The sequence below is a fragment of the Filicampus tigris genome, chromosome 7, assembly GCF_054856515.1.
Source record: "Filicampus tigris isolate MCC_2025a chromosome 7, RoL_Ftig_1.0, whole genome shotgun sequence".
Lineage (NCBI taxonomy): Eukaryota > Metazoa > Chordata > Actinopteri > Syngnathiformes > Syngnathidae > Filicampus > Filicampus tigris.
In genome coordinates, this window is record NC_141223.1 from 19,395,436 (window position 1) to 19,409,535 (window position 14,100).

At 42.8% G+C, this 14,100-nt stretch overlaps 1 protein-coding gene across 1 annotated transcript; it reads right to left on the bottom strand.

The window, feature by feature from the left end:
- Nucleotides 1-2,532: 2,532 nt before the first annotated feature.
- Nucleotides 2,533-8,328, bottom strand: LOC147145080 (caspase a-like). The gene is made up of 8 exons (XM_086035248.1): nucleotides 8,179-8,328; nucleotides 6,709-6,984; nucleotides 6,523-6,608; nucleotides 5,131-5,307; nucleotides 4,807-5,053; nucleotides 4,542-4,709; nucleotides 3,345-3,454; nucleotides 2,533-3,122 (listed from the first exon to the last, which is right to left on the bottom strand). Exons 1-8 carry the CDS (start codon nucleotides 8,183-8,185, stop codon nucleotides 3,018-3,020), a joined length of 1,176 nt encoding a protein of 391 aa, XP_085891374.1. The 5' UTR covers nucleotides 8,186-8,328; the 3' UTR covers nucleotides 2,533-3,017.
- Between the last annotated feature and the right edge of the window lie 5,772 nt (nucleotides 8,329-14,100).

Consider the following 14,100-nt stretch of genomic DNA (forward strand, 5'->3'; position numbering starts at 1 on the left):
CTCCAAAGTATACAATTTGTGATTAATCTCGTACAAATTGTTTTCGTCTCGAAAATACAACTTCAATTTTGACTGATTTTATTCTTGTAAAGTGATTTGAATGTTGAATATCTATTTTTTTCTCAAAATTGTACTTCTTCATTCTCTTCAAATTAGTACTTTAATCATGAAACTGTATGAACTTCTACAAAGGTTTAATTCTGAAGTGTTTTTTTTTAATCCTTTTCTTTTCTGGGTGGCCCTAATATCACTGTACTTCCTCTACCTCCTTAGCGAAACAACAACAACAAAAATCCTGCATGGTTAAGTTTGATGTAAAACTCTGATTGTATTGCAAACGGATCTCACAGGCAAAAATGCTCTTGCCCTTAGATGTTCTCAACTTCCCCTCATCATCATGGGCTCAGACTGTGTTTGCTCTAGTGGTGAGTGCGTACGTGAGTGCATGCGGAGAAGGAGCCAGGTTGTTTTGTCACAACATGTCGAGTGTTGAGTGAAAGGACTGCTTGACACTTTTCTTGTTTTGTACTATGTAGGCTCTCTAAACACTGCCAGTGTGTTAAAAAAAACAACGTGTCTGCCCTGGTGAGATGTGTAATTGATGACCCCGTTGTGTGTCTTTTGATAATCCTCAAGTTTTAAACGCCTGTTCGGTTGGTTCTCACTTGAAGATGTCAGCATGAAGTCAAAGTAATCCTGTAAAAAAAAACAACAGCAACAAAAGTCATCGACTGCGACCGTGTTACCATGTTGCCTACTCGACCTGCTGCCTTTGTGTTGTGTCGTGATGACATGGTTTTGTTTTTTTGACTCTTCTTGTTTTTCAATTAAAGAATGTCTGGAAAAAGAAAAAAAAAAAAGAGCGCTTGTGTATCTCTCTGACCATCATTTACAGTACTCTAAAGGCGGAGTCACAGACGGGTCTTGGCACACAGGGCATAGTTCAGTTTTTTTACAGAAACGATAAACATTGTGAATTCCTGGTCAACAACATGAATGGATCTGACGACTCAAACTGGTGCCATGGAACTTCCCCAAACTCTAATTTAGTGCAACTTGGAGTTTTTCTGGAAGAGTAAAAGCTAATCAGTAAATTGTCAAATTTGCCACCACAAGGCAGCTACGATGTGCTTAGCTGGTGGAAAAGACGTTGATGGGTTGAAGTGTAGAAGGGTGACGAAGAAGGGAGGAGCGATGTAGGCTACAAAAGTGTGCACCAAATCGGCCTTCACTCAGGGCCCGTCTCCGTGGAAATGAAGGCCAGATTTGAAGGCTATATGTCGTGGTCCGTGTTCGCTGTTGCTTTGTTGCGCCGCAGTTCCCGCTTCTCCCCTTCCTTCTCTGTGCAGTGCTGGAGGGTGGCAGTAGGGGGAGCTTATCTCTGCAGCAGAGACTGACACACTCACCTGAACTGCATCAGACTAATTCGCAGAGCTGACCATTTTTTGCCCGTCCGGCCGTGACCCTCCACCCTTGACCTGGATACCCTTACGGCCGCGACCCCCCGGCCATATTCATAAACATTGTCGCCCCCCGGCCCCGTTCCGCCCCCCGACCGAAAAAAAAAAAAAAAGCGTCCGTGATTGACGTCGCTGCGGTAGAGACGCTAACGGCAGAGGCTTTTTAAGGATCATTGGCTGGCTAATTTACTATTCAAACCCGCTGTGGAAACGCTTCAAACACCTTCAAAACGCGCCACATAGTACGGTAGCGACTCCCAATGATACGCAATCAGTCATAGTTCAATGAACGCGTTTTTATTCATTCAACCGGCTACTGTGGGCCGTAGCCGACGCCAACATAGGTACAACAACCACTCAATCCACCCAGTCACACACTCGCTCTCCTTCATCCTCCGCTCCCCTCCTCTCTCGCCCGCACCCCCTCCCATCCAGCGAGCCGCGCGACGCATTCATCAGGCTCGGAAACAACATAACTCTGCAAAACACAAATTCAACCACAACAAAGATAACTCAGTTTGTTACAGTACTTTACTACTTACCAAACTACACGCGCTTACTTCCATTGCGAGCCCCAGCGTTGTTTTTTCACGGAGTTTAAGTACGTACAGGACACCGTCGCCCTTAGTTTTATAGACTTACTCTGTCTTTTACCTTGACATTGACTAGTATTCTCAAGGCTTACACAGTTTTAAAGACTTACTCTGTCTTACAGTTTTATAGACTTACTCTGTCTTACTACTTGACCAGGCACTAGTATTGTCAAGGTTTTTTTTACCAGCGCGCAATTCACTCATCCACGAGTGTTGTGAGTTTCCTACTCACCCAGAGATGTCTTCACTCCTCCGGCTTCCCGTCAGCCTTCAGTTCCCAGAAGTGGAGCCAAAGACCAGTCCCACAAAGGGTCTTAGAGCCGTGGCCACGGACTTTACCTGGAGGTTGACTCGACGGCTGGAAACCTTCCGGCATATAGGGATCCGGCTCGAAGGACCAATTTAATGTCAGGTTCACGCCAAGTGAGACATTCATAAACAATGCACACAATGAGGAGAGAAGACACTCAACAACAATATTGTCTTTTTACTTGCAAGGAGAGCGCAGGGAAGTGTACCATTACAGTTCCTAAAACCCTCTGCCCGGCTCCTGCGCACCCTCTCTTTTTATTTTTCTTCGGTGTCCCTGATAACAAAGGTGTTCCAGCTCTAAGGGAAAGGGGAGCGAAAGCAGCTGGAACACTATGAACTTGTTTTGTCTGTGTGTGTGTGTGAGCAATTAACATACATATGTGAAAGCAAAGCACACCAAGCAAGTTGGCCTAATGATAAAAATCAAACACCTGAATAATAAAATGCATTATTATTCTTACAAAAGGCGAGCACACTGGGTGGAACCAGGCTGTTTCGAGGAAGGACCGGTAGAATGGAAAAAGGTAAATATGTTCCCACTTAGTTTTCATTACGAAGTTTTCATTACGAACGGTGCCACAATATGACAATGATGTGCTCCTGTGAAGTGATGTCAGGTGTATGATGTGCTCCTGTGAAGTGATGTCGGGTGTCAAATGCCTGGAAAGAGGTAGAAGCGCCTTGACAAAGTGCATCTGTCTTTTGTTGGCATCTGTTTTTGGATCACAAGCGGCAATCTTTCAAAGCGTCGCATGACCTGCGTGGTTGAAACAAAAACATCATGAGATTAAAGGTGCAGTCCCCAAGAAACATAAACACTACATTCTGTGTGATGATAGGGGCACAGACTTGCGTGAGCTACGTTTCCCTTTTAATATTCGTTTTGTGGTAGCCCAAAAATCCAGTTTGTACATGAAGTGTCTCGAATTTGCCCTCCTTGCAGGATTAAACATTCAGATGAGCATTGTGTATAACTTACCATTCTGAAAAGTTCCTCAATGTCTTCCTCGAATGCAAAAGTGTTCAGGGCATCAATGATATACCGAATTAGGAAAGCACCATCCTGTGTGTGCCTGTATGAGACGGTATCTACAGGGGAGGGCAGGGGACGGTGCAAAAAAAAACACATCTCACAATTTATCAGATGACTCGAGCCGGGGTGTTCCCAAAAGTCACCATACACTTCAGGAGAGGCGTGAGGCCATCAGAATTTGACAACTTAGGCGTTGCAGTTTTTATACACGTATTGACTTGCCCATGGCTCGCCAATTAACATTAGAACATGGTTTTGAAATTTCCACCTGGCAATACGTTTTCTAATGCAGTTCAGCTCCAGTTCAAGAAGTTGTATGCCTGTCACACTCCTCTACCACATAGTCAAATTTACACTAGAGGTTGTTGTGCATCATAATCTTGCATTTGAAGCCTTGGAACAACCGTAAGTCAGTATGGGTAAAGCTCTATCACACTCCGCAGAATTGAGCTTTTGTTGATGCTGAGTTATGCATAAACAAACTGTAAAACTTAAAGAGAAAGTCAATACGAGTATTCGTATTTATAGTGCCCCCACACCCCTGTGTAGAATGCTGATATAGTTTCTCTTTTCTCATAATTAAAGGGAAGTCAACCCAAAAATGTTCTATCCAATAATATGTTCTATGCGCCTCCAGTAGTCTACATACGGCATTCAGATTAATAGAGTATCACGGCTCACCGGTTTTCTGAAGCCGAGTCATGATTGGTCGTTACCTGAGCCCTGACCAACTGTGATGTCATTTTCAGTCGACAGTAAGTGGCAAAATGGCCGCCTCTGGACAAAAACGGGTGGATTTTTACTGCTAAACTCATATCCACAAAGGTAATATCAATCAGAATGCCGTGTTTGGATTAGCGGGGCTGCATAGAACGTGTTCTTGTAAAGAACATTTTGGGGTTGACTTACCCTTTAAGCTGTCAAATGCTGATGGGCTCACATCTCTCCAAATAAAACCTGGAATGAAATGAAAGACTACAGTGACATTTGGACACCCTGAATAATGAAGTGAAGTACAGATATGTGAAAATTCGACATCGAAAGGTTAGGCCGCATTACATTACTACGTTGCTCATTTCGGTGTCTTTGTGGTCTTCTTTATTGAGTCACATGTACACAATAGATAGGAGGGGATGCACTGACCAGGAGTGCAAGAGAGAAGAGCGATGAAATCTTTCTCTTTGTGCACAAATTTATAGCCATCCTCCACGATGCAGCCGCCATCACCAGACGCGGACGGACCCGCCTGCTTGGTATTATCACACGCCAGCCCCTTTGCGCCATCACTGATGAGCACGGACCCTTTCTCCTCTGAAACAGACACGCGTAATAACATTCACGTGACGTCATTACAATGACGACGAATGGAAAACGTGTCTACGATCCGAGCGCCGCCGCGTTCAACCACCTCCTCTGCAGGCTTGGATGATGATGATCTTGGGTTTATCCAGCAGGGCTTTGCACTTGTTGGGGCCCAGATGTTCGAAAATGTTAGCAGTGACAAACACATCTTCTTCGTCCCCCGTTTGCATCTTGTTCCAGTTGACGCCGAGGACCGATCCCAATTTCCCGTGAGACATGATCACCACAAACACGCTGTCTGTGTCTTTGAGTTTAGGATGTTTGGAGAAGTTGATGACGGCCTCGTCGATTTCCTGCCAGAACCAAGGCAAGTGTGCCAGTCACTCAGAAAACAGATTTTTTTGATTTTTATTTAAAAAGTGTTTGCTACCTTTCCAGTAAGGTTGGTGTACTTGACCACTTCGTATCCTAAACCACATAACAGCCTCTCCATGTTACGCTCGTCTGCCTCGGCTCCGTGTCTATCATAACAATCCTCCTTAAACTTGATATTGGTGATGAGCAGAGCTACGCGACTTTGTATGGACTCACGGGTCACGGGGTAGATCTAAAAAAAAGATGCAAATTTGAACAAAGAAAGTCAGCATGCATGCGTTAAAATGCCCATTTTAAAGAGGGGGAAATCAATCCAAACATATTTTTTTCAAGAATATGTTCCCAGCAGGCCCACTAGTTGAAGCACGGCATTCTGATTAATATTGCGTTTGTGGAATATGAGTTCAGCAGCAAAATCCACCCCATTTTTTGGCCATCTCAAGGGACGGCCATTTTGTCATTTCTGTCGACTGAAAATGACATCACAACTACCCAGGGCTCAGGGAACGAACAATCACAGTTCGCCTGTTTTCTAAAGCTGAGCCGTGATTGGTCGTTACCTGAGCCCCGGGTATTTGTGATGTCATTTTCAGTCGACAGTAGTGACAAAATGACCGCCCCCCCCAGAGATGGATAAAAACAAGTGGATTAACTCAGAACTGTAGTATTTTTGGGACAATTATAAAACAGAAAATATTTTGCGTCTACATAATAATTACGTCATACTTACTATATTATAATTTTAATAATAAATTAAAATAATAAACCCAATAAACCCACTTTATTAGACACGAAGGTATTTGAATAAAAAAAAAATTGCAAGCATTACATGTACAGAAAATACTGTACATACTGTAGTGCAGGGGTCTATGGGTTAGTTGTTTTCTTTAAGAGGCGGGGCCTAGTGGGATGGGGTGTGGCGAGTGAGACTTTGTGCGTGTTCTTGTTGTGAGCTGTTGCTGACAACAGCTCCTGCCTGCATGATCTCATGTTTTGATTCTCTCCAATATCCAATTCACGAAATGACTAAGTGCATCAGAAAACAGTGGCTCTCTTTGCCCACATGAGAGGGCATTAAAGTAAGTATTGTGCCAAAAGACCCCACCCCCTCCCCCCCAAAAAAGGATCATTATTAACTGCAGATTTCCCTGACAAATTGGTTTCACTCCCCCCCAAAAAATCTGCAATATAGTGCTATAGAGCTATATCACATTACAGCCGTGGAACAGTGGGCACACTATATTAGGAGATATTTTCATTGGATTTTGGTTGCAAAAAAAAAAAAAGTAAAAATTATTTTTCACTAAACTCTGTTGAGGAGGAAGAGGATACAGAAACCAAGGAGAATTCCATGCACATTTCTTACATCTCCTTCCATCCTTAATTTCTTAGTTAAAATAGCAGAAGTTACACAATTCCTCTATGAAAGTGGATGGTGTGAAAAAACCTTTGGGTCGTTCTTCTTGGAATTCCAAAAGGTCTTTTTGGAGGGGATGACTGTGGTGGACCACTGGCGCTCCACCTCTGAGGCAGCTGGAGACAGCGAGACACACAACGTTTGCATTCAAATGGAATCAAAGAGGGTGTCATTTTATATCGAGACGAGCACCTCCTCTGAACCTCGTCAGCTTACCATGGGGAGGCTCGCTGGGGAGGCCCAATTCCTTGAAGAGCGTTTGGTCCATTTTTCGAAGGTAAGTGATCATCTTCCAACTTGCCTCGTCACCTTTATGCCGCACCGAGTCAATGAGTACACGAGCCCTCTTTTGTCTGGTGTTGTGGGCTTCAATGATGGCCTCCTGCTCTCCACTATTCAAGACTTCGCCTTCCAAAAGATTGTCCAGAAGTTGTTCGATTACAGTCGCGGTCACCTTTTGCACAAACTTCGTTCTCACAGCCTCGAGTTCGTCTGTAAGGCGATGCACAACACAGTTTCACAGATTAGGCTAATGTAGATGCTGACTGAGGAGATTTTCTCCACAATAGAACTATCATAGTTGAGACCTCTCCTAGCCACGAAGCTGCAGAAATATAAAACTGGTTACTTAATGATCAGCATTAGGATAATCACTCAGAAGCAGGTTATCAATTTAACAGTACAGTACACAATGCTAAATTGGGAGGCTACTTGCAGAAGTGGGAATTCATTAAGTCACAATGTGTATTTTGCAAGTCTTAAGGATATTGGAATGATAATAACATGTAGTTTGGTTGGTTGGTTTATCAAGGAAACAAGCCAAACGAAAAGGCATAGAATGAAGCTAAAGCTATTCAAGCCTATGCCTTTTTTACATGACAAAAGCATATTTCAGCAGAGATAATTATTGACCACAAAACGTCAACACCAAAAAAATCCATCAGATGAATATATATATATATATATATATATATATATATATATATATATATATATATATATATATATATATATATATATATATATATATGTATTTATTTTTATTTTTTTCAGTTATCATGAACACAATTTAGGTCACACTCTTGAATATTAATGTTTAGTCACATTAATTGGGAATATTCCTTTCCACTTCTAAGAATTAATAGAAGGAGCTAGTTTCAATACGACCACAGTACCGTATATTAAAGGTGTAGTATATTTGCTATTAATTTGAAATAATTAATTTTCTTCAATGTCCGCTGATAGTGTAGTGGTACACACGCCTGAGTTGTGTGGGATCGATTCCCGCTCAGTGACAGTGTCTATGTGTGCCCTGCGACTGGCTGGCGACAAGTTCGGGGTGTAGTCTGCCTTCGCCCATTGACGGCTGGGATAGGCTCCAGCAACTCCCCGCCACCCTATATAGGATAAGCGGTTTGGAAGATTGGAAGATAATTTTCTTCATTGTCGAAATCCGTTACTCCACTTTCTCATTACTACGTCTTTTTAAAAACTCGAATACTGGCAATATTCGTGTTTTAAATAGGTTTATTGGCTACATGTAAACCCATTACGGATTTTTCCCTCTACCCGACGCGGAGGCGCGGAAGCTTTGCAAAAATGAAAGCAAAGAAATAAAGTTTCTTCAAGAAGAGACGAAAAGTTCAAGAAGTAAATAACAAAGAAACAAGCAAAAAAAAAACTCACCAGCCATTGTTCAAGAGTCTCTATTGCCGAACTAGTGCTTGAAAGAGAGGTACGAGTTCGTACGATGGTAGTAGGTTACTGCGGTCAAGCCAGCCTCCACTCGAAAAAAATCAAGCCAGCCGCCCCTAATTTCCTTTATATCAGGCATTACGGTAATAGGTCGCTGACGATGGGCGAAAGCCCCCATTCAAAATAAAAGCACACCATTACGCTGAACTGGACGCCAATGCTTCGGGTTAGAAATACACATTGTAACGAATTGGGTTATCTGTGTTGTGGTCGAAATAGTGTTTTGCCGAGCGAGTTGTTGTTTCCGGGGCTAATGAATGCATCGCGCGGGTCGCTGTATGGGAGCGGGTGCGGGCGAGAGAGGAGCGGCGGAGGACGAAGGAGAGGGAGCCGTGACACTTTTTGAACTTAACGGTTGTTGTACTGTACTGGCGTCGGCTTCGGCCCACAGTAGCCGGTTGGACTAATGAAATGCGTAAATTATACTACGTCTGGCGGCTTGTTCTTGGAAGACGCAAATGCATATTAAATAAGCTCTCTGTTATAATGCAGCTAGTCCATTCTGAGAGAATGTAGAATGGTTCATTTGAATCTTGAGATGCATTGAAAAATAATGCACTGTATTTGAAATATGGATATGTCTGCAAGTATAATTTGTATTAATTTTTTATCCAAACTAATCCAATTGACATTGAAAAGCAGTCCAGTCGTGAATGACACTAGACCCCCTACAGCTGTCCACCAAAGGTAGTCCCATCCAAATTCGATGTTCCATTTCAAAATAAAAGTACCCTGAAACATGCACATTTCATTGTCATCAGGCCTGATTTCAAAAATTCATTACAAATATTCCTTCAACTATCGTAATAACAGACCAGTTATGGAGGACACTAGACGACCACAGCTGTCCACCAAAAAAAGTCCCCTTGAAATCTGATGTGTCATTTCAAAATAAAAGCCTCTTGAAATATGCACATTTCACTGTCATCAGGCCTGAGTTTAAAAAAATCGTGAAAAATTATCGTTTCGCTATCATGATACAAGACCGGTTCTGTATGGCACTAGACCACCCCGGTTGTCACCAAAACAAGTCCCATCCAAATCTGATGTGGCATTTCAAAATGAAAGTCCCCTGAAATATACATATTTCACTGTCATCAGACCTGATTTTTAAAAAATCATTAACAATTATCCTTTAGCTATCATGATACCAGACCAGTTCTGTATGACACTAGACCACCCCGGCTGTCACCATAACAAGTCACATCCAAATCTGATGTGGCATTTCAAAATAAAAGTCCCCTGAAATATGCATATTTCACTGTCATCGGGCCTGATTTTAAAAAATGATTAAAAATGATCCTTTAGCTATCGTGATACCAGACCAGTTCTGGAGGACACTGAACCACCCCAGCTGTCCACCAAAAGTGGTCCCAAATCTGATGTGGCATTTCAAAGTAAAAGTCGCCTGAAATTTTTCAAATTTGTCATCTAGCCTGATTTAAAAAATAATTTAAAATTATTGTTTATTTTTATTGTTGTTGTTATTACTATTAATAGTATTTGTCATAGCAGTAGTATTTGTAGTAGTAGTAAAAGTTTCATGTAGTAGGACACATGTTTGCATCCATTGAGATATTTTAAGTCATCCCAAACATACCTTTTCCAAGAATATGTTCTATGCAAGCCTACTTGTTGAAACAAGGCATTCTGATTAATATTGTGTTTGTGGAATTTGAGTAAAGCAGAAAAATCCACCCCTTTTTCACAGCTGACCTGTGTTATGAAGCTGAGCCGTAATTGGTCGTTATCTGAGCCCTGAGCAGTTCTGATGTCATTTTCAGTCGACAGAAGTTTTGGAGTCAGCCAGTTCTCTCTCAAACGTCTTCAGTTGGTCCAAAATGCCGCTGCCCGTCTACTAACTGGAACTCGGAAGATCGAGCGCATAACTCCAATTCTGGCCTCCGTTCACTGGCTCCCAGTGCATTTTAGGGTTCGATTTAAGATTCTCCTATTTGTCTTTAAATCATTAAATGGCCTGGCCCCGGCGTACCTCTCTGAGCTCCTCCACTCCTATGCACCTTCCCGCAGCCTTAGATCTGCGGACCAGGCGCTGCTCGAGGTGCCGAGGACCAAGCGGAGTCTCAGAGGGGATCGAGCCTTTTCGGCTGCTGGTCCTTCCCTTTGGAATGACCTCACATTGGTTGTTAGGCAAGCCCCCTCTCTGTCCATTTTTAAAACCCGGTTGAAGACACATTTCTATTCTGTGGCTTTTGATTCGATCTTTAATTTTTGGCTCTTTTCGAGTGTCTATTTTGTAGTGTTTATAGTGTTTTATGTTCATTTATTGATTCCATTTTGTTGTATTATGGCTATTTTGTTGTTTGTATGTCAAGCGCTTTGTTACAGCTCTTGCTGTTATGAAATGCGCTATATAAATAAAATTGTATTGTATTGTTTAAAATGCCCCCCGCCTGAGATGGCTAAAAATGAGATGAGATGGCTCGTCAGCGACCTATTACCGTAATGCCTGATATAAAGGAATTTAGGGGCGGCGGGCTTGACTTCCTCTTTTCGAGTGGAGGCTGGCTTGACCGCAGTTAAGAGTTTCGTTGTCTCTGCTATTCTCTAAGACGAATGTTTTTTCTTTCCAAAGTTGCGTGGAAAGAGAGGGGAGAGGGCGTGGGCTGGTTATGGGAAATGTAGCAGGCTCCACTAAACACAAGCTCGCCTTCGCGCACACACACGCACGCACACACCTACCAACGTATGAGCCTCACTAAAGTGTGGCATGAGAGTGTGAAAATAATCTTAAAAGTATTTTTGGAAAATTTGGTAAGTTTTGGAGAATAGTCACACAGTCTATTTTCAAGAATTTATTTTAAAGCAGCACTGGGCAAGAAATCGACCTTAAAGATACACTTGGATGAGCTTAACATTGGCACTTACATAATAGGTTTGCATGTAAAAATGACATCAGTACTAAATGCTCCCCAAAAAAGACTATGTAGTGATTTAAGGGCTTTTTTTGTGATTAGATTTACCACAAATTGGCCCACGCCCTTTTGGAGCTCAGCATTTTTTGGGTCTCAGCGGTCTACGTCACGGGAGGGAGTACTATTGCTCGCTTTGTCAGTTCTGTAGTTTAAAACGGCGGCCGATCGCCACTAAAATACCAATGCACATTACTACTCTTGTCCACTTCAACCTGTGAAAGTATATAAGTCTTCTGCACAATAGTTTGGATCTATTGACTGCTTACGTGAGCTCATCATGATCACCTCCACAAAATCAAAAATACCGTGGCGATTGCTTCTCCACTTACACAAGCTGAAGCGGACAAGAGCATGAATGCGCACACGAACCCCGACTGGTTATATTTCGGACATTGAGCTACGCTAAACTCGTGTCAACTCTCGGAAGGCCGACGGTGACTGGCTGCGGGCAAGCTATCAGGCAAGAATGGATCTTTATCCCTCCCCGGCTAACAGTAGGATAACGGCACGGCTAATAGCAAAAACTAGCTTCAGGCCCTTAAAACAAAAGGCGTTAGCACAACAACATTAGCTCCTTACTGTCCGTCCAGCCTGCGTCGATCCTCATGTCTCGGGGTTGCCTCCCAAGCAGTCGCGTGCATTGTCCTGACACCGCACAGCTTCGGCGTGAGAGTGAGCTTACACCTCATCGAATACTGCTCTTGAACGTGTGCATCATCGCGGAGCGGCATGTGCTTTCAGCCGAGTGTGGCCGCATTGGAACGCACCATTTCGGCTGTTACGTTCCAAATTAGACGGCGTGTTGTAGGTCGAAAAACTGGGGCCATTCCTTATCCAAATAAACGTGCACGTCTACTCATCTACATCTACATGTTTCATCAAAAGAGTTGTGAAATTTTTTTATTAAAGTTGAATTCTTGCCCAGTGCAGCTTTAATTGTGAAGTACCTCATACGTGGATCAAACCTGCTGTTCGACAACCTGGGATAGTCGAGTACCTGATGGGTGGAATGGTTGAGTACTAACAATGGATTTATTTTCAATTTCACTCGGAAACAACAATAAATGACAGCCACACAGATTTCCAAACTTTATTATTCTGAAACCAGGTATGAATGAAACTTTTTGGGGATCTTGCTGGGAGAGTTCAGTGCAAAACTGAAATCGAACGGTCGAGTGACTTGGAGATTACAATCGATGCCAGGATTTCAGGGACTACTCTGGAGAAACTGTCGGCAATCAGATAAGAAACATACAACATATAACTGCAGCAGGTTGTGATATATACCTTATGAGTATCATGCATGATTCAGAAAAAAAGCAAAACCTACTCCTTATCTCATATCCATTGATTCAACGAAATCCAGATGCAGACGCTTTGCAAAGCAAGGGTCTCTGTCTTGAATGTGTTTGATCAGCTTCCAGCAGGATTCCTCGCCTTTCCCCTTCACTGTGCCGATGAGGGCTCGTGCCTTGTTTGCTCTGGTGCTGTTCGCCTGACATATGTGCTCTACTTCACCATCATTTAAGATGCCATCCTTTAGAACATCTTCCAGAAGTTGAAAGAGCACCTCTTCGGATACACTGTCCGCAAAATCTGGTCTCACCCTTTGAAGATGTACTGGAAGAAAACATAAAAATATAGACACTAAGGTCCAGAAATACACGGACATCCATCCATTTTCTACTGGGCTTGTCTTCATTTGGGTTGCGGGTTAGAGGGGCACACACACTGGACTGGACGCCAGTCAAGTGCAGGCCACATAAAGACAGACAAGGATTCATAGTTACATCGGATAATATAGAGCAGGGATGTCGAACTCCGGTCCTCGAGGGCCGCTGTCCTCTGGCCTGTTTCCCATCTCTCCCTGCTGCAACACACCTGCTTCAAATGATCAGCTCATCAGCAAGTTCTGCGGGAGCCTAATCCCGATCCCGATCGTTTGAATCAGGTGCGTTGGACGAGGAAACCTCTAAGACTTGCAGGAGGGCGCCCCCCGAGGACTGGAGTTTGACACCCCTGATTTAGAGTCTTCACTGAGCCTAACATGCATGTCTTTGGAATGTGGGAGGAAACTGGAGAACCCGTACCCTTGCAAACACTCTTGAGAAATGAGTGAGAAATGTTCAGTATTCCAACAAGTAGTTGCTTCAGAACAAATAATTGTGCTCTGTGGTTGCAGTTTAGGTCTCGTGTTTCACTCTTAGTGGCATAAGATGTTGTGAATGTCGCACTTATGCATGCACATGCATAAGATAACCTGTTGTTTTGGATTACTTGTCTAACCTGTTCTATCTATGCCAATATTTTGTCTCATTCTCCTTGCCTTTACATAAGAGACCTAAAAGATGATCCAATGAAGAATATTGGAAAAGGGTTCCACCAAAATGACATATTATGTTTGCTATGTTAATTGATAGCCCATCTTGAAGTCGCTAACGTTAGGTTATGCTAGACTGATACATATTGTTAATGTATAAATGGGGGAAAATGTGACCATTCTGTGGGTAGTAGGCCATACTAATGTTATTTGACACGCCCACAGCGTCGGACTGCGGAAACTGCAGAAGCCTCATTTTATTTATTTGTCTTTTCCTTAATTCAAATTGAACAGGGGGAACCTGACAAAGGCACTTGCTCTCTGGCATGTCAAATTTACAAAACTTGTATTTATCCTTTACCATCATTGTAAAGGATTACAGCCATGAAGTACCTCCACTTTCGGGATCTTAGTATCTAGATAAAACGTCACAGCTGTAAACAATCTTTTCGTTGCAGCCAGTTCCACGCTGGCGTGCATCAAAGCCATCATTTTCACTGCTTTTTTTCAGGTGTGTGACAAGGTACTGCTACAGAATGCAGTGTTGAAGTCTACCGGCCAATTTGACACAGATTGAGATGTGGAAGTAAAAAAATA